A 20,934-nucleotide genomic window follows, 5' to 3' on the forward strand; every position below is an offset into this window, starting at 1 on the left:
AAAAAAAAAAACAATCAAAACAAAAATTATATACATATATATATATATATATATATATATATATATATATATATATATATATATATATATATATATATATATATATATATTGTGATAAAATGGGGAAAATGGAAAATTTCTAATTAATTTTTAGGTCTAAAAAGTGCCTTGTGATTTAGAGACGCTATATAAAATATAAAAACTGCAAATGTAATAAAAATATAAGTGAAAGACCTTTTTAAATGGGCAGTAAAAATATATTTAGATTTAAATATACAAACATTTTATTGTGATTTCACAAACATCATTCACACAACACAAAAACCACAAGTAAGACCAATCGTCCTTTAGTGTGTACAATCAGCCTTGTTAGTTCATTTAGTGGAAAAACAGCCAAAACACTGAGTGGTTCAAGTAGCAGTGGTCATTATAATGATAAAAATGTAAAAGTGTCTTGTTACAGGTGACATATACTAAAAATACATTTCATTTTCAATAAACAACAAAAGGAGTGTCTCATTAGAGTTCATTTCTCAAAATAGGGTAAGTAGAACAACTTGAATCCTCTTCTGCCACGAACCGCACAGGTGATGTAGATCACATGATACACTGGAAAAAATACAGGTAACTCAGCTGTTGTTTAGAAAAAACTAAACATAATTAGAGTGAAGAGGGAATTTTGATTAAAAAAATAGACAAATTTACCTCCAGGGATGAAAAGAAGAAATCCAGGGATAAAGAAAATGGCACTTGAAACATCTGTGGAGACAGTTTTAATTGGTGACTGCATAGCCAACACAAATACACACATTTACAGGAGCCTCTTCTGCCACAACACGGGAAATAAAATACGTGTTAAAGTGATCTTCTGTGCCTAAATGTTATTCAATTAGTCAATGCATCCTCACACAAACTCACGGCAAATTCATGAATTGTTTCTTTGTGTGCTCAAAAACAGGCTTCGTGTGTGTTTCTTCAGTCCAGGCATTAAGCTCGAATGAAGCCAACCAAATTCTGTTCCTTGTCTTTTCTGCAAGGTTATGAAAAATCACTTTCTTTTTGTCTCTATAAATATCACTGTTCAGTAAATCTTTTGAGTTTGCGCCCACGAATCGCCCAAGACATTTCACTCTTGATTCACTTTAATTGAAGTTTATTGGTAAAACACTAAGTTACTCACCATTTAGCACCAAGCATTCTGTCAGAGTTATAATTATAAAATATTCCACAGAGCAGGTCCGTAGTTTAAGACTTAAATTAGTTCAAGTCCAGGAGGATAAAATATATTAGTTTTTTTTTGTTCAGTTATAAATGAAAGCACTCGAGAATCCCCGTTCTAAGGTGTCTAATAACAAACGTCTAAAAGGATCACAGGAAGATAAGATCATTTAATGATTACTCAACTTTCAGACACAAAAGCAGCACATAAACATGGAGAGCACAGAGGTTCAAAGGTCAACTATAAACTGTCAGCTATAAACACACGGAGAAGATGACTCCTCTAAACTGAACATGTGTGTGTGTGAAAGAAATAAATTCATCACTTTTTCTAGAAAACATAATCCTATTATCTAATTCAGGGACAGCAGTAGCTCAGGAGGTAGAGCTTGTTGACCAGTAACTGGAAGGTTGCTGGTTCGATCCTTGCTCCAACCAGAGAATGCTGCTGTTGTGTCCTTGGGCAAGACGCTTAACCTGCCTTGCTTTCTGGTGGTGGTCGGAGGGAATGGTGGCTCCAGTGTTCAGCAGACCTCGCCTGTGTCAGGGCGCCCCAGGGCAGCTGTGGCTACAATGTAGCTCATCATCACCAGCGTGTGAATGAGTGAATGACCAATCGTGTTGTGAAGTGCCTGGGGGGGTGGGGGGGGGGTTGTAGAACCCTAAGAAGGCGCTATACAAACACAGGCCATTTACATATTTAAAAGCTGGTTTACGATCAGCATTAAGCCTGTTAGTGATCTGCACGTGTGATGTCAACAACTGCGGTCTCGTCGTTTCCAGATGGTGAGTCTCCAGTTGGTACCGGCTCGGCTGAGAATAGTCAAACATATTATCTGGGTACTTCAGCACAATAAGCCTCAGTTCACCTTTATCCAGACCAACACATTTACATCCATTTTAGAAAACCGACTTCGGTCGACACTGCAACCCTCATGTTGTGTTGTCTGAGGTCTGTTGCATATCTGTTTGAGGTGTTTTTTTGCAGAGCAAAGCTGCCCTCCAGGGGGAGGGTAACTCTGAAGTGCCTTTTTTTCCCTCCACCTGAACCAATCCTCATGTAACCCTCTTATCTCTATTAAGGTAGCGCGACTCAGGGTTGCGAATGACCACAGTCACCAATTCTTGTCATGTGTCTTGCCCATGTATGTCTGATCTCTGAATTGTGTGTACTGAAACTCTAATTTCCCTCTGGGATTAATAAAGTATATTTGATTTGATTTGATAAGGCCATAGTTTGGTTTACTGACGCTGCATGTAAACGCACCGATTGTGAGATTGAACTGGAGGGGATGGGAACTGTTCAACAAATATGAATAAATTCACAATGCATAATAGGGCTGGACAATAATTCAATAACGATTATATCAATCAATAAACATGTGGTTCAATAAAAAAAAATATGGATCAATAAAAACTTCTATAAAAAGTTTTCTTTCTCTATCATTGCCTATCCAGTAGCTTCATGCTAGTCATTACTTACACCCAACCAATCAAAAACACAGACCCAAGCACGCTCCGTCACCAAGCCTTCCTCTATCAAACCTAAACAGACAGCATTGTGACTGAGCAAGGAGAGGTGGAAGAAACAGTACTTCACCAGTGTGGCAATATTTTCATTCATCCAAGTCTGACAAAAAACAAACAATGGTTTGCAAAATATGCAAATAATCGTTAAAAACCAAGTCTGGTAAGGCAACCAGCTTGTTTTATCATAAAGTTATGACATTAAATGGCCAGCGCTGAGCTTAAAATGTACTTTCTACATTTTTCATAGAATGTTCAATAATTAGTTGTAATTGGCGTTTCCAGAACATGTTTGATTTTGGCCCTCTTTTATGTTGAATTTATTTCACAGTTTTCAATGGTTCACTCAATCCATTGTTTTACACATTTGTCCTGTACCAGAATGTTTCACCTATTTTGTAACTTGTATTTTGTAATTTGAATTGCTTTTATTTTTGATTTATTCAATATATTTACCTTCAACTGAACCATGTTCAGCGCTTTGGGCTTCCTGACAGGGTTGCGGAAGGCGCTTTATAAATAAAGCTTTGATTGATTGATTGACTGAATTATCGATTTCGATCGATACGATTTTTTAAAATCTTTTTCTATATCGTCCAACCTTAATTCATAATGAATGATGCAAACAACTTTTATTCCCACCCCTAAAATGACATATTAAGTGCTGATCTGTTTTTACTGTGTCTTTAACAAACTTATATGAGAGACTAAAAAGGTCTCTACTTTACCTGCATTTGGGTTCAGCTGGATGACAATCCCTGTAAAAATGAGCGCTGAAAAAAAAAATAAAGCAGAGTTACTGGTGGGAAATGGGAGAGAATAACACAAAAAGTAATAAATATATATAAATATATATATAACCATTAAAGTTCTGGTGAAAGTTGATTATTTATTTGATCGGGGTGAGGACAAAGTTCAGTGTGTGGACAGAGAGGACGTCAGTGACCCGTTGCTCAGCAAGTTAATTATAAGCTGTTTACTAAAACAGTCAATTTGTTCAAGTCTGTCTCTCTCTTTGCAAAATTATTTTTTATATTCATAATCATCTACCAGGTTTATATTACACATTTGCTATTAGCAAAAGCAAGTGAAAATGTAATGTATTCAGATTATCTACTTGGGCCTTTCCAAACAACCTAGTCTTTAGTTAGTTTTAACTGCATGACTTGGATTATTGTTTAAAGTTTAGATTAGTGATGCACCGATATGAAAATTTTGGGCCGATACCGATATTAAGATCACTGTTATGGCCGATAACCAATATTTGCCGATATCGATATACTGACATTAATGCTTCTAAAATCAGCAGATTTTGTATGGAATGAAAATGATTAAAGATGAACTTACGTTATTATGTACACACAACACACACATTTACAGTTCTGAGATGATTTCCTTCACTGCTCACATGACTAAACAATCACACATCACCCCCCTCACCCTCTGAAACAGGCAAACAAATGGAGACAAGATGGAAAAAATATCGGTAGTTAATTTCAGCCCGGTTTTATTTATCGAACCGATACGATATGTAAAAAAATGACTAACATCGGCCGGTACCGATATTGATGCCAGTACATTGTCCATCCCTAGTTTAGATTATTGATATTTTATAGTAAACATCGCTGCTATCATTCAGACATTGTTGTTTTAAGACCCTTCTGTGAAAACTCCATACATGGTTGTTGGTAAAAATCCCATAGATCATCAACACTCGTCTGGCACCAACAAACACCATCACTTAAATCAAACTTATTCCCCATTATTTTGCTTGTTTTAAGTATCAGCAAGTTGTCTTCACTCCATCTAGATGCCTAAAACCACTGAGTTGCTACCATACGATTGTAGCCTGGCCTGCCAGACTCCTCCTCTGTTCAATTCTGCAAAGAGAAAGAGTCTGGTAACTCTCCTATTCAAATAACCCCACCCCCTGAGAATTCTAACCGAGCCAATCAGCGCTGAGTAGCGTACGTCACACACCACAACGCCGAGTTTGTCGAACATTGCGACTGAAGCGGAGTTCGCTGCGGCTCTTTCCTCCGGTTTAAAAAACTTGGACACAACAAGTAGAAGCACTAAAAGCCTTTCCTCTAAAGAAAGATGTTTGCGCTGTCGCCAGACTCCATTTTTACTACAGCTAAAGAAGTACAGCGTTGCGGACGTCACACACAGCGCCACTCAGTTTCTCATAAACAGCAAAAACAGCAGCGGAGTTCGCTGCGGCTCTTTCTTCTGCTCTAAATGACTAGAATGTCTTTAAAACCACAAGTAGAAGCGCTAAAAACATTTCTTCTTCTAAAAAAAAAAAGATGTTTGCGCCGTTGCCAGATGCTATTTTTTACTACACCTAGAAAACTACAGCGTCATGCGGTACAGTCTGGATTTCTGTCTCTTTTCTGATTGGTCATTTTTGAGCTGCCTAGTCCCACCCCTCAAGTGCCTCTCTGCCTGTGAATTACCAGACTCTTTTAGTGATGAGATTTACGGCTCTTTCATGGAAGCCGTTCATTAGTTGGTTGTTTACCTCAAAGGGTCGTTCATAAGACTGGCTTCTTTGAACGAAGTGAAGCCAAGGGAGCGGGGGGGGGGGGGGGGGGGGGGGGTTACCATGGTGTCCGTGAGGGCGCACGGGGTTGGTTAGCGTTCCTCCCATAGACATGTATACAAACATGTGTTTATATACATATCTATGGTTCCTCCTACGTCCGTCACAGCAGTGGGTGGGGTTTTTGCGGGTGAGTTTGACCGACTTCCGGGGAGGTTTGTTAAGATGAACGGCTCTCTGCAGGGACTCGGCTCTCATCATTCACTTTGAAAACCCGTTCAAAATATTCGATTCGTTTGTGAACGTCACATCAATAGACTCTTTCTCTGTGCAGAATTAAACAGAGGAGGAGTCTGGAAGGCCAGGCTAATATGATTAGCCAATTAGCTATTAATGGCTACAAAGAATTTGTCATGTTCTGTGTCCCTTTGTTCCCCAGCTCCTCTAGTTCCCACTCCAGGTTCTCCTTTTGTGTTTTCTTAGCGCCCTCATGTGTCCTTTGTCTACATCTCTGTTGTGTGTCTTAAGTTGTAGCTCCAGCCTCTTGTTCCCCAGTTCACTGTATGTGTGTATGTGTTTGTGTGAGTCCTTCCCTTAGGCCCTGTCCACACATAGCCGGGGATCTGCCAAAACGTAGATATTTTTCTACGTTTTGGCCTGTCATCCACACGAAAACGGAGTTTTTTCACACGAAAACAGATCTTTTTAAAAACTCCAGCCAAAGTGAAGATCTGCGTTTTCTCCGTTTTGGGTGTCTGCATGTGGACAGACAAAACCGGAGTTTTAAGGTCCGCAACGTCACTTTCCGCGACAAAAAAATGCTGACATCACGTGTGCGACCTGTGTTTACACTAGCCGACAGCATGGATGCCCTCAGAGCTGCGCTCGCTTTATCAATTGTCCAAGCGCTTTTTACTTGTTTGTTTTTGCAAGCGGAATTACTGCTCCTTGCGGAAGACCACAGACGAAGGACGAGGTTAAGAACGGGGGAAGTACTGCCGCCTACAGGTCTGGCATGTCCTTAACAACATATTTATCCAGGTACGTGTGGACAGTTTCTTTTTAAAACGAGGTGGTGTGGAAGCCAGTTTCTGGAGGGGCGGATATTTGTTTTAAAAAAAAAAACATGGCTACGTGTGGACTAGGCCTTAGTCTTTAGGTTTAGTTATGTGTTTTATATAGTGCTAGGTTTATCTGCCCTCCTCTGGTTCTCTTCCCCATCCAGATAATTGTTGTCACCTGCCTTCCCTCCAGCCTCACTCCACACACCTGCTTCCTGTTTCCCTAATTGCTCCTCCCAGTCTATATAAGCTCTCCTTGTCTCATTGTTCTTGTCGGTCCATTGTTGTTGTTTGTTTGTAATTCTGTCAGTCTCATCTTGGATTACTCAAGTTCTTGGTCTTCTCGTGTCTCAAGTATTTTTGGATCTCCAGATCATTATCTGGACTCTGGATTTTGGCTTCCAGTCTTTGGACTTATCTTTGTTCTCCTTAAAATAAAGGAGTTTTCTTATTCTTCATCTCTGCCTCGTGTCATCCTGGGTTTTCTGCATTTTGGGTCCTCCAACACCGCAACGTGACAGAATTAAGCAGGAAAACTCTACACATTTACACACTATATGCTCACAGTTCTGTACTGATGAAATATAAAATTTTAGCTGCAAAAATTTAGACGTACTCCTGAAACAGTGCAATCTTTCTTTTTTTTAGGTAAAACATGAAAATCATGCTTACATGAATCTCTGGAACATTTTTGGCTTCATTAATTAGATAAATACTTCCTGAGCAGATATCATGATGCTCCAATAATTGAGAAAAAGCACAAATACATAATATTTAATTGCACTTTTTACTTTTTATCGTGAGTTAAAAAAAACAGTAAAGCACTGCATGTGTTTCTGACTCACCTACTCCAGTGATGAGGAGGAGGAATGAGGCGAGAACAACTCTTCTGTTTTTCTTCACCAGGGGATGGGACACCCACCTGAGAAACACGTCTTTAACGTATCTGTTTGTTGCTCCGTGTGTGAGATAATTGATAGAGCTTACCCGCAGCAGCGTGCAGAGAGCTGCGTGACTGAACTCAGAGTGCTAAAGGACCACTGGGAGCTGCAGTAAGACAGCGTCGAGGGGTCACTGTGAAAAATAAGTAAAAACCAATATTATTACACAAGACAAGAAAAATGCATCGAAGACATAAATTCACTCCAACATAACCAACCTACCTGATTTTAAATAAGTTATTGAATGAAGAATTGCTATTGCTGCCCAGAGCATCTTCATTTTCTAGATTCTAGAGAACCAGCAGACATCGTTAGATAAGTAGTTACAACTTATTATACTCTGACGTGTCATCAGAGGTGTACCTATACCTGATACTTCAGGTTGCTGTGTTCAGGTGAGCCCGAGGCGGCAGGTGGGGGGTAAGACTGAGGTTTGGAGAATGCCAGAGGACCAAACGTCATCTCTCCATCCCGGTCTTTGTCTCTACCTTTCCACCACTCTGGCTCTCCTTCAGGCACAGCTCCTTCTTCATCTCCGTCGTCCAAGACAAAGGCATCATCAATAGTAAACTGTGCAGCCATCACTACTGCAGTCGCCTCCTACACTTCAGGGTCTTCAGAGCAAATGTTCACTTAGAAGAAGAAACTTTATTTAAGTAGCACTTTGTGTGAAAAGAACACAAACAGCATCATAAAGTCGCTGCTTTGGTGTATTTTTATTCATCTTTTACTTGTTCTTTTATGTTGTCCATCTTCTTGGTACAAATAGAGCCTAATTATTGGAACTGTTACATAACTATTTTGCCTTTTTCCTCGCGTGATAAATTCTCTTTAATGTTTAAAGCGCGCGCACAAACGCTTATAACGTTTATAAGTTGGTCGCGAGCTGCGTTTCATAAACCAACCGCTTTCTTCTTGATAACAGTCAACGCAAATAACAGAAAAATAGAATCAGTTAGTTTCTTCAGAGCAGTAAAACCAACCCTTTCTACATAAACACCGAGCCGTTAACTGGCTCTGGTTTCGGTCTTTGCCAATGTTTTTCCTCTTTCCGCTAGCTAAATCAGATGAACAAGAGGAAAACTTACTGTCTTCAGTAAAATCTTTTCTCCGGCGAGACAAAGTTTGATCCGAAGTTGTCTAATAACCACTCGTTACATGTCGACAGAGTCTGAGAAAACTTAATAAAGTACTTTTTTATATTAAAAAGCAAAATCTTGATTTAGTTTGCGAGTGGTCCACCGAAAAAAAGACCCCTTTAGAAGTTTAAAAGCACGGCTCTCGATTACATTCGACTGAATCCGCCCAACAAATGCAAAGGTCGTGTGTCAGAGTGCTTAATCAAGTGTCGTTTCATCGATCGAATCCCTAACTTTTCTAAAATCAAAAACAGACCGCCCCTCACCATAAAAATATAAATTTAAACAAAAAGAAAATTAATCTCACTGAATTTAAGAAGCTATACATTCAATATGATAACAAATGTCACACATGTATTTAATTTAATTAAATCACATTTATGAATCTGTTTTACTACAATTTCAACAGCAGCAGACATTTTAATATGGGCTATAATCTATAATCAGCCAACCAGTGGCATCCAAGACTTATTCATATACTCATTAAATGTATATGCTGAAAGCAGAAGCTATGGACAAATGGTCTCAGACTTTCAAAATTATTTTAATTTCTCATAAATAAAATTAAATAAGAATAAAACAAAAACCAGCCAGCTGGGATTCTTCCATCTCTCCAGTTTGTTGGCCTTTCTCTGCCTAAGACAGAGAAACAGGGTACACTCTGAACAGGTCATTAGTCCATCACAGTGTCAACACTCAGATGAACAACCATACATGCATATAAGGTCAAATTAAAATTACCGGTTAACCAAACCTTCACATCTCTGGACTGCAAAAACAGAGGAATGAAACAATGTGCTCACAAAGGGAGAAGATCTGCACAGAAAATTTCCAGCTGGGTCTTTAACCAGCTCCCTCTTTCGTTTTGAGGCAACAGTGCCACAGTGCAGCACCCATCTGGTAATCTTGACATCCAGCAATAAACTTCTTGTTTACACATAAACGGACTTACATAAAACAACAACAACATATAGGATTAAAGAAAAAAAAAACAAATTTATGTATCTTGCAACATCAAAGGCAATTCACAGGTGTGTTAACAACATCATACGCCCATTAACTCAGACATAACACCTATCTCCCTGTCACTATGTCCTCATCCCTGGATTCCAGAAAGCCTTTGGCGAATTCTAATTATGTAAAACACTTGAAGCAAACACATTTTACAAAAACAAATTGAAACGAGTCCAAGTTAAAATGCTCATCTAACCCCAACTAACCACAGCGATTTTCAACTTGTTGTGACTGAGTGGGCATGAGTGTTCATTAACTTCACACTAGAGCAGCAATGGTCGAACTAATTAGGCATTTCTGTTTCTCTCCCCAAGATGAAATAAAATACAAATAAAACCCTGGGATGAGAATCAATGTGCTTAGTATTTGTTGCCAGCGAGTGAAATCATGTGATTTCCAGCAAGTCAGAGGACCTCCATTATGCAAACACACATCTCTAAATAAACAATGACAAATCAGTCGTTTTCAGTTTAGAGAAGCAGATAGTTGCAGGAGGTAGAAGAAACCTGAAGGGATCTGGTGCCAGAGGAGAAATATTGATAAAAATCGACTGATTCTAGACCCCAAAATATAAGAGCAGTGAGTTCTTTTTTATATTATTCTCTTTCTTATAGCTGAAACAAAGTAATGTGACTGATACATTATTATGACTGTTGTTGGAAATATAAGTATTTTTTCTTAACATTCTATTAGAAATATAAGTATATATTAAAAACAAGTGTGTGGGAAATGATCATATTTCAGAGGATCTTACTGGGAAATATCTGAGGGCTTTTCTGGTTGCGCCACATATTGATCTCATGCCAGCTTTGTGCCACATTCGTTCAGAAATTATCCTTCTATACGTATTATTTCCTTTGCAGATGAGACGGCACGCCTTAGTTTGCCTCTTTTTGCAGCTCACTTTTGAGGTACACCTGCCAAATGTTGAAACAGTTCATTTATTAGCCGTATTGAGATGATTTAAATCAGAGCCAGTTGGATGAATAAATGAGTAAATTTTCCATCTGATGTTTGATATTTTCTGCTTTCATTTCAGCTTTGCTCGTGCACAAATATTCAGCTTCCTTATGGTTCTACAGTGAAGCTGCCCTGTTTTTCATCAGAAAGTTACTTCTCTGGAGAAAACATCATCTGGAAATTTAATGGCAATATTGTGTTTTCTCTTTACATTTGTTGCACCGTAGTGCCAATGTATATCAAGGCTTAAAATTTCTTGAGTGATTATGCACCACCTTTTGAGTTTTAAACTAAAATCATCTGGCGTTTAGAAACAATGGAGGTGTTTTAGCCTGATCTAGAAAACTTACAGTCAGGTCCATAAATACTGGGACATCGACACAATGCTAACATTTTTGGCTCTATACACCACCACAATGGATATCAAATGAAACAAACAAGATGTGCTTTAACTGCAGACTGTCAGCTTTTATTTGAGGGTATTTACATCCAAATCAGGTGAACGGTGTAGGAATTACAACCGTTTGCATATGTGCCTCCCACTTGTTAAGGGACCAAAAGTAATGGGACAGTTGGCTTCTCAGCTGTTCCATGGCCAGGTGTGTGTTATCCCCTCATTATCCCAATTACAATGAGCAGATAAAAGATCCAGAGTTAATTTCAAGTGTGCTACTTGCATTTGGAATCTGTTGCTGTCAACTGTCAAGATGAGATCCAAAGAGCTGTCACTATCAGTGAAGCAAGCCATCATTAGGCTGAAAAAACAAAAGAAACCTATCAGAGATATAGCAATAACATTAGGCATGGCCAAAACAACAGTTTGGAACATTCTCAAAAAGAAGGAACGCACCGGTGATCTCAGCAACATCAAAAGACCCGGAAGACCACGGAAAACAACTGTGGTGGATGACCGAAGAATCCTTTCCCTGGTGAAGAAAACACCCTTCACAACAGCTGGCCAGATCAAGAACACTCTCCAGGAGGTAGGTGTATCTGTGTCAAAGTCAACAATCAAGAGAAGACTCCACCAGTGTGAATACAGAGGGTTCACCACAAGATGTAAACCATTGGTGAGCCCCAAAAACAGGAAGGCCAGATTAGAGTTTGCCAAACAACATCTAAAAAAGCCTTCACAGTTCTGGAACAACATCCTACGGACAGATGAGACCAAGATCAACTTGTACCAGAGTGATGGGAAGAAGAGTATGGAGACGGAAAGGAACTGCTCATGATCCTAAGCACACCACCTCATCAGTGAAGCATGGTGCTGGAAGTGTCATGGCGTGGGCATGTATGGCTGCCAGTGGAACTGGTTCTCTTGTATTTATTGATGATGTGACTGCTGACAAAAGCAGCACGATGAATTCTGAAGTGTTTCGGGCAACATTATCTGCTCATATTCAGACAAATGCCTCAGAACTCATTGGACGGTGCTTCACGGTGCAGATGGACAATGACCCAAAGCATACTGCAAAAGCAACCAAAGAGTTTTTGAAGGGAAAGAAGCGGACTTTTTTGTAATGGCCAAGTCAATCACCTGACCGGAGTCCGATTGAGCATGAATTCTACTTGCTGAAGACAAAACTGAAGGCAAAATGCCCCAGGAACAAGCAGGAACTGAAGGCTGTTGCAGTAGAGGCCTGGCAGAGCATCACCAGGGATGAAACCCAACGTCTGGTGATGTCTATGTGTTCCAGACTTCAGGCTGTAATTGACTGCAAAGGATTTGCAATTAAGTATTGAAATGTATAAGTTTGATTTATGGTTCTTATTCTGTCCCATTACTTTTAGTCCCTTAAAGAGTGGGAGGCACATTTGCAAACTTGTAATTCCTACACCGTTCACCTGATTTGGATGTAAATACCCTCAAATAAAAGCTGACAGTCTGCAGTTAAAGCACATCTTGTTGGTTTCATTTGATATCCATTGTGGTGGTGTATAGAGCCAAAAATGTTAGCATTGTGTCGATGTCCCAATATTTATGGAATGTGTATATGCACAATCTGTTAGCATTTGAAGCATGTGATGTGAATGGCTTTTTGCAACTACCAAGTGAAATTTAACAGCAAAATTCATAGTTTTAGCCATTTTAGCCACTTTAGCCATTTTTGCGTTTGCTAATCATCCCCCCACCTTGCCTGCTAATGGTGATCGGAGGACCGGTGGTGCCTGTGTATGGCAGCCTTGCCTCTGTCAGTGAGCCCCAGGGCAGCTGTGGCTATTGCAGTTCATCACCATCAGCGTGTGAATGTGTGTGTGAATGGGTAAATGACTGATTGTATTGTAAAGTGCCTTGGGGTGGTGTAGAACCCAAGAAGGCCCTATATCAAAGGCAGACCACCTATCAGTTATCTTTTGTGTTTAGGTCATGGGTGCCCAATCCTGGTACTGGAGGGCCGATACCCAGCCCATTTTAGTTGTTTCTCTGCTCCAACATGCTTGATCCAGTGGTTGAATCACATGTGCAGCTGCTCATCAGGTTCTGCAGAAGCATGTAAATGACCTGCTGAATGAAATCAGGTGTGTTGAAACAGAGTTAAAACTACCGGCCCGCCAGCACCAGGATTGGGCACCCCTGGTGGGTAGTGGGTGATAATTATACACTAAACGTTTCAGTATATTTGTGAACGATATTTTAATGGTATCTTCATCTTAGACTTTTACAGTAATGTAATGAAAATTTCCACATTTTGCAATTTCAGGACAAAATCTAACTCAGTCTCTCAGCTCTGCCAGAGCAGTAGACAATGGCCTACACATCTCCATTTCTCCTGTCACTGCTGCCAGTGAGGGCGAGTATGTGTGTTTGACACAAGTCAATGATATCGAGTTGACAAGAGGATTTAACCTCTCAGTCTGTAAGATGTCGTTTTCCCGTATTAGACATTTACATTTGGCAGACAATCCCTTGAACATAAAGAAGATGGATGATGTTTCTCCATCTCTTGCAGTATCACTTCATAGCACCATCACGGTGACTTCTGGCACCAACGTACATCTGCCGTGTCACATTCCATCCTCCAGTGTAGTCAGCAGCAATGCGCTGTGGTTCAAAGACACTGGTGACAGCAAAAGAACGCAACTGAACCTTGAAGACGACCCGACAGATGAGAAGAAAGTGGACCTGCTCTATCCAATGGACCACGATCAGAGCATTATTATCCGACAAGCTTTCACGGACGACTCTGGAGTTTACAGTTGTGAATCTGCTGAAGGAGAGAGGCTCCACACCATCAATCTTATCGTTGAAGGTACTTCTGGTGAAGATTCCTGAATATGCTCAGCCTATAATGATGGAACACGAAGCAACTCTTAAAATAAAGACCACTCATCAAAGTTATACTATTTATCATTGCATGTGCATGAAATGCGCCTCATTTAAAACATTTCCTTGACTTTGTTTCAGATTCTGCTCCTCCGTTGCTTTCATGCAAAGACTTAAACGACGTGTTGGATCTCTGCAAGGAGGAGGAAAGCCGCACAGCGGAGCCTATCCTAAGAGAATCCATGACAGAGTTTTCTATGAGGTTGTATTCACACTTCAAAGACGAGCACCCGCGAAACAACCTGCTCTTCTCTCCCGTCAGCATTAATGGGATTCTCTCCCATCTGCTGTTAGGTAGGAAGGGCAACTCTTAATGATTGAGAAGTAGTTTGAGAAATGTTTTGTATCCGCTAATCTTCTGTTAGACAGACAAAAGCAACTTTAATGATGAGTTTTTCTTTCACTCTTCTAAACTAATTTATAGCCCTGTTGTCCCTAAATTACACACAAGGCAATAAAGTGCCATTTAATTACTTAATATTACCTAAACAATTAAATTGTTTTCTTTAGATTATAGACACAGTGGTGCCCCCAAGGGGTGGCCATGCCCCTTTCTAGAAAATTACTGGCCACTCCACTGGCTCTTCCAGAGGAGATCAGAGCTCTTTAATACATCTTAATGTTTAAAAATAAATTACTTCACCTCCTTTAATAAAGCCACTAATGGAAAACACCATAAAAAGATACAATCCAGAAGTAAATATCCCATCCATCCATTTTCGTCTGCTTATCTGGAGTCTGGTTGTGGGGGCAGCAGCCCAAGCAGGGAGGCCCAGACTTCCCTCTCCCCAGCCACTTGGGCCATCTCTTCCGGGAGAATCCCAAGGTGTTCCTTGGCCAGCCGAGAAACATAGTCCCTCCAGCGTGTCCTGGGTCTCTCCTTGGTTGGACATGCCTGGAAAACCTCATCAGGGAGGCGTCCAGTAGGCACCCTAACCAGATGCCTCAGCCACCTCAACTGGCTCCTCGGGATGTCGAGGAGCAGCGGATCTACTCCAAATCCCTCCTGGATGACCGAGCTTCTCACCATATCTCCAAGAGAGAGCCCAGATACCCTGCGGAGAGAACTAATTTTGTCTGCTTGTACCTGTGATCTCGTTCTTACCGTCCCTACCCGAAGCTTGTGATCAGGTGAGGGTGGGTGATAGGTAGGGATGGGTACCTTTGACATTTGAATCGATCCGGTACTAATTCCCGGTACCTACGAATCGATACCGGTACTTAACGGTACCAATTTTCGATACTTTTGAGTGGTTAATATTTTAATTCTCTTTTATAATTAGATACATATTTTTCTCAATATATAACAATATTTGATAAATATTACGATAAATAACATACAACTGTTTGTATTTTAACATCGTCCTTGTAGTTTTATAAGCTGATAATTAAACTGAAGCAAACATCTTTACTGTGAACTAAATTTACTGTGTATCTTCATTTCTTTTGCCGTCCTTTTTCTTTTGATTTTTCCTACTGGGAAGTTAGAATTTCCGAGGAGAAAGCGAACGCACCATTAGCTGATAACAGTGGTGGCAATGGAAGCTAACATATCAAGCTAACGTTATCTTTAACAGTTTATTTAACTGCTGGAGCAGATTTAAACGATGATGCCTCACACTTAGATCGTTGTCGCTGGTTTCATCTTCACCCAGTCACCTGTCGCATTTAGTGAAGTGAAGCCAAACTTTAGAGCGCGTTCATGTTCTTCTAGTCGGAATTTCGGAGTTCCGAGGAGAAAGCGAACGCACCATTAGTGAAACGGAAGCTAACATATCAAGCTAACCTTATCTTAAACATTTTATTCACCTACCGGAGCAGATTAAGATGAGGATGTCTCACTTAGATCGTTGTCGCTGGTTTCATCATCACCCAGTTACCCATCACATTTAGTGAAGTAGACCCAAGCTTTAGCGTGCGTTCTTTCTACCATGCTGCTCTGTTTACAACTCGCTCGCAGCGACCGATGACATAACGCTCTTGCGCATGCGCAGCTGTCTTGGCAAGTTCTCGTTGTGAAGGACGGGTACCAAAAGGAGGCACCGTTTCAAATGAAGTGAATCGGTGCTCGGTCGGTACTGTGGAATTCGGTCGGTACCTTAAAAAGTACCGAATTCGGTACCCATCCCTAGTGATAGGTAATTTGATTTTATCCCATATTACCTTAAAGGACGACACACCCTTTGATAGAGAGAGAGAGAGTAAATTGATTATTTGTAATGTCCATGTGCGTGACTCAACCAGCCCCCATGTCCATGTGTGTGGCTCAACCAGCCCCCACTCTGCTCCAGCCTCAGCCTTCACCTCACCAGCTCTGCATACCCGTGGTCTCCATCAGGAGACTAGAATGTTAGGTAATATTTAACCTCCATAACCCTGGAACCTGTAATAACACACATGACAACAAGGAAGACATTTTACCCTGAGTCTCCAAAACATGGAGAGTTAACGCAGAGAAACCTCCTCCGAGGCTTCCCCACGTCACTCCCGTGTGCTCCCAGCTCGTCAGGGGCTTTATTCACCAAGGATGGGGGAGAAGGCGGGCCTTCTCAGGTTACAGAGGTACAGTTTTCTTACAATCAACATCCTTGCTCAACCTTTCATGAACAGCAACAGTTGGCCATCTTTTAGGCCTCAAAAAGGTACAATTATAAAAATACCCAACAGTGGGAACGCAGATCAACTGGTAAATTGAGAGCTTCACCTTCTGGCTCAGCTCTCTCTTCCACAACAAAGCGGTCCAATGTTCGCATTACTGCAGACACAGAACAAATCCGCCTATCATTCTCCATCTCACGCTCCATCTTGCGAACAAGACCCCGATACTTAAACTCCTCCACTTGAGGCAGGACCTCATCTCTGCCCTCATCCCAGCTGCTTCACACTCGGCTGTGAACCGCTCCAGCCGAAGTTGGAGATCATGGTTTCATACAGTCAATAGGAGCACATCATCTGCTAAAAGTAGAATAAGAGAAGAAGTAAAAAAGTAATCAGAAATAAAAACACATATTTATGTAGCTGCTGCTCACTGTTTTTGAAGCAAAACTTTAAATCTCTAAAGTTTCAGTGACTGTTTTTGTGATGAAACTGTGCTAAAATAAATTTTGAAATAACATTTTAAATACTTGTTGCCTCTATCCACCTGCCAATCTCACACACTTCATCATTCCCTTACTCCTGACAAGACTCCCCTCCATTTGAGGGCAGGACCTCTAATCTATTTAAAGGATAGGGAACCCCCGCTTTCTCCTGTGAATAAAGCATGACCTCAAATTTGGAAATGTAAATCATCAGCAGAATATAAATTAATAGAGTTCATGTAAGAAAAATCAGCAAATTTTTATTTGCAAAAAATCTCACCGATTAGTACATAATATAATTATTAGACAGTGCAGCATCTACTTTTATAAAATGACAGTGTGAACACATAAAGTTGGAATTATATGGAGGCATAAATAGCTCAAAGCTCCGGAGCCAAAATGTTTAAGTGCAAAATTGAAACATGCCAGTTTCATTAATTCATTTGACATTTTAGTGTGACTCATGGTTTTTGATGCTTGTTGTGACAGTTTCCATGCACTTAAAATAAATGTCAAACATTCCTCATGCTTCAAAGAACAGGTTTTAATGTGCTTTTTGTTCCTAAAGGTGCCAATGGAGAGACCCGCAAAGCCCTGGAGAGAGCGATGTGTTTGCCTCATGACTTCCACTGTGTTCACTCACAGATGAGGAAGCAGAGAGAGAGGATGTCCTTCTCCTTACAAATGGCCTCTCAGATCTTCTATAACTCACGTATTACCACCACAGAGCGAGGCGCTAAAATAATAACCTGCACATGAGAAGATGAAGAACAGTCATTTGGAAACAGAGATTTGTCTTTTCTCTTTCTCAGAGATGAACCTGAGTGATGCCTTTACCAACTTGTCCATTCAGTACTACGAAGCAGAGCCCGTGAAACTGTTGAAGACCAGTGAGGAGAACACAAAGTTGATAAACGACTGGGTGGCAAACAAGACCAAAAACAAAATCCCAAAGCTGCTTGAGCAAGTGTCGCCCAGTACTCAGCTGATGCTGCTGAACGCCGTGTCCTTCAGCGGTCAGTGAAGTGTCTGCGCAGACAAGAACGTACATGTGGATTTAAAGAAAACACTGACCATCATTGTATGTGTGTGTGTGTGTGTGTGTGTGTGTGTGTGTGTGTGTGTGTTTCCAGGTGAATGGAAGTTTCAGTTTAATGATAAACCAAAGAAAAGAGATTTCATCAAACTGAACGGAGATAGAGTGAAGGTGCCCCTCCTCTATCATTCAAAGTACTTGGCGACTATGATGTACGTGGTGGAGATGAAAGCCCAGGTAAGGAGGAGGCAGCTGGAAATTTGTTTGCATACACACGCATGCACGCACGCACGCACACACGCACGCACGCACACGCACACACATACAATCATTATCGGATTAAAGATAAAACACAATATGTTATGCCAGATTTCATCTGAAACAATAAAACACTGTTTCAGCGTATAATGGGAATAATCAGGTTATATGTTATTAAAAAAGACAAGAAAATGGCTTTATGCATGTTTAAACATACATTTATAAAATTGTAAATAATATCTAAAGAAAAAAGTTAGAAATTAAGCTGCACAAGGCAGATTCAGCACTATAACATCTGGTACCTTAAAACAATTTAGGTGCTTTGAAGGACTGAAACCTCTAATTTCCCATTAATTTATCATGAAACTATTTTAAAGATGATATTTTATGCAAAACTCATCTTTTGCATCCTTTTGTGCTGCCGCATCTTTACTGCTTTTGTAAATGCACCAAATGAGAAAAAAGACCATTAATTTTCTGTCATTGTTTTAGGAAATAAGCTGCTTCAAAAAGTCCCCGTTTGTGATGTCACAAACAGTAAAATGAGAATATAACCAACTCTTACATGCGAGACATAACTGATGCTAAAAGAGCAGTGGCTTTACTCTGAGCCCCTCCTAGACATCTGAGCCTCTTAGCTTATAGCAGCCTGAGCTGGGGAGGGGAGGGGTGGGCGTGGCCAGCAACAGCTTATTTTCTTTGTTACAGAGCCCTGAAACAGCTCATTCTGTGAGGTACTGAAAAAGTCAAGAATAAAACTGCTGAAATTGGTTAATTTGGAAGGGATTCAGTGGAAAGAACCTATTGAACATGTCATGAATAGACTATAGATCTATCATAATTTTTTTTAAAGTCACCATATATCTGTTTAACATCTAAATCTGCATAGGAAGAACAGCACTTCTCTCTGAGGCATTTTCAGACTTAAATCCTAATTTTTCCTCATGTGTGTCTTTTCTACAACAGAAGTGTGTATCTCATGTTTATCTGAAGCATGATTCTTGTAGGACATGTAAAATGTCCAGAGGTTGGACTTTCTGGCTGCAAGATTTCCTACCTCTTCAGTCTGATGATTACACATAATAAAGTGAAGCAGCTTCCTCTTCCACAGCGCATTATCTCCTTCCTAAACAGCACAGTGACATGTACAGCTCTGATCACACTCACAGACCTCCACCCTGTTATTCAGGCTGTTGCTGGAGCCTTGATGTGGTCCACCACATCAGTCCTCATATTTAAACTTTACTGCCACCCTGTGGCCAAATAACAGCTAGGGTGAACTATGGCTTTAGTTTTCTTCCTTATCTGTATATTCTCCGTTCTTTTTACCTTCTGGATATTTTTACTCTTGAATGATCTGGTTACATATTTGGTCATGACTCTGGTCGGTTGGATCTTCTGTTACTGGAACATCTCAAAGGCCAACAGTTGTTTGGTGTTTCTGTGAATTGACCATTCAGCAGCTCCTCTCACTCTGTCCTGATCAGCTTTTCTCTATCTGAGGGAAAAATTGCAGATCCTGATTCACAGGGCAGTAAAGAGTTGATGTCTCGATTATTTTTTAGTAGGACATTAAAATTCCAGTGGTGATGGATGGCAAATGTCACCTTTCTTTTATTTAGTCAAAACAATCTGGCGTTGTTCAGTTCACACATCTGAGCATTGCTGATTTTCATTTGTCATTAATATGAAATCTCAATAAAATCAACAAAATGTTTCTACAAAGGCGAAAGCAGCCTACATGTGTATGTGTTTAATAATTTTCTTAAGCGCTTGTAAGAAAAATATTAAAATAGTTTGGAAGTTTAAACTCTGATCTTCAAATGACAGATCTTTAGAGCTGGATTTCTGTGGAAAGGTTATAAAAAATGTCACCCAAACCACACACACACACACACACACACACACACACACACACACACACACACACACACACACACACACACACACACACACACACACTGTTCTAAAATCCAACAAATAATTGCCGTTCTACAGCAACGCATGAGTATTTGTCCTCTTGCCAACAGGTAGCAAAGTTTTCTCTCACGGGAGACAACAGTCTGTACATCCTGCTGCCTCACTCCAACACAGAGGCCGACCTGCAGCAGGTTGAGAAGAGGATGACAGATGGAAACGTGCGTCAGATGATGGAGCATCTGAGAGCTGCAGCTCCCCAGAACATTGAGGTCACTCTGCCCCAAATTAAACTGGATGTGGAGCCAAACATGATCACGCTCATCAAGAAATTAGGTTTGCTTATTCTCTCTCAGCTGTACTCCCACCACCTATGCTTTTAGCCTGTGCACTTTACCTACCTGACAGCCATTAAGCACCATTTGAGAAATGTGTCTCCTCTTTGATCTCTTTCTAACTGATCTGCCTCCCGCTTCTCCACAATCAGGTTTGTCATCCCTTTTCGAGGGTGCCAGCTTGTCATGCCTCCAGCCCGGGGGGGATCTGGTTCTGGATGATATCAAACACAAAGCGTTCCTCGCGCTGACCAAACACGGGGTCGAGGCCGGTGCTGTCACCACCTTGTCGTTCTCTCGCTCCTTGCCATCCTTCTCGGCCCTCAGGCCTTTCATCATGATGCTGTGGAACGACGAGGCCAACGTGCCGCTCTTCGTTGGCAGGGTGATGGAACCCTGACACTCAGTCAACAAAGGCAGAGGTTTTAGAAGACAAACAATGCAGACAAATCACGCATCTTCACATACATCCACACTTGAAAGTGTACAGTTTTAAGGCATAAAAAATAAAAACCCAAACTGCACCACAGGCATCCTGCTGGTCTTGTGTTTTTGTGTGAAGAATCAAGTGCATTATG

At 40.6% G+C, this 20,934-nt stretch overlaps 2 protein-coding genes across 3 annotated transcripts; one reads left to right on the forward strand and one right to left on the reverse strand.

The window, feature by feature from the left end:
* Nucleotides 1-266: 266 nt before the first annotated feature.
* On the reverse strand, nt 267-9,922 carry tmem134 (transmembrane protein 134). 2 transcript variants are annotated; one of them, XM_015943608.3, is made up of 8 exons: nt 8,381-9,922; nt 7,662-7,906; nt 7,515-7,582; nt 7,339-7,425; nt 7,197-7,273; nt 3,474-3,518; nt 706-759; nt 267-609 (listed from the first exon to the last, which is right to left on the reverse strand). In XM_015943608.3, exons 2-8 carry the CDS (start codon nt 7,872-7,874, stop codon nt 527-529), a joined length of 627 nt encoding a protein of 208 aa, XP_015799094.1. In that variant the 5' UTR covers nt 7,875-7,906; nt 8,381-9,922; the 3' UTR covers nt 267-526. The 2 variants fall into 2 exon arrangements, with proteins under 2 accessions (XP_015799094.1, XP_015799093.1); XM_015943607.3 differs by having other exon boundaries at nt 7,662-7,924.
* serping1 (serpin peptidase inhibitor, clade G (C1 inhibitor), member 1) lies at nt 9,892-20,889 on the forward strand. The gene is made up of 11 exons (XM_015943609.3): nt 9,892-10,024; nt 10,309-10,356; nt 10,485-10,593; nt 13,108-13,263; nt 13,357-13,656; nt 13,812-14,024; nt 17,379-17,522; nt 17,623-17,826; nt 17,944-18,083; nt 20,135-20,357; nt 20,509-20,889. The coding sequence occupies exons 2-11, from the start codon at nt 10,309-10,311 to the stop codon at nt 20,754-20,756; spliced, it is 1,785 nt and encodes a 594-aa protein (XP_015799095.1). The 5' UTR covers nt 9,892-10,024; the 3' UTR covers nt 20,757-20,889.
* The last annotated feature ends 45 nt before the right edge of the window (nt 20,890-20,934 follow it).

This window comes from Nothobranchius furzeri, chromosome 6 (genome assembly GCF_043380555.1).
Source record: "Nothobranchius furzeri strain GRZ-AD chromosome 6, NfurGRZ-RIMD1, whole genome shotgun sequence".
Taxonomy (NCBI): Eukaryota; Metazoa; Chordata; class Actinopteri; order Cyprinodontiformes; family Nothobranchiidae; genus Nothobranchius; species Nothobranchius furzeri.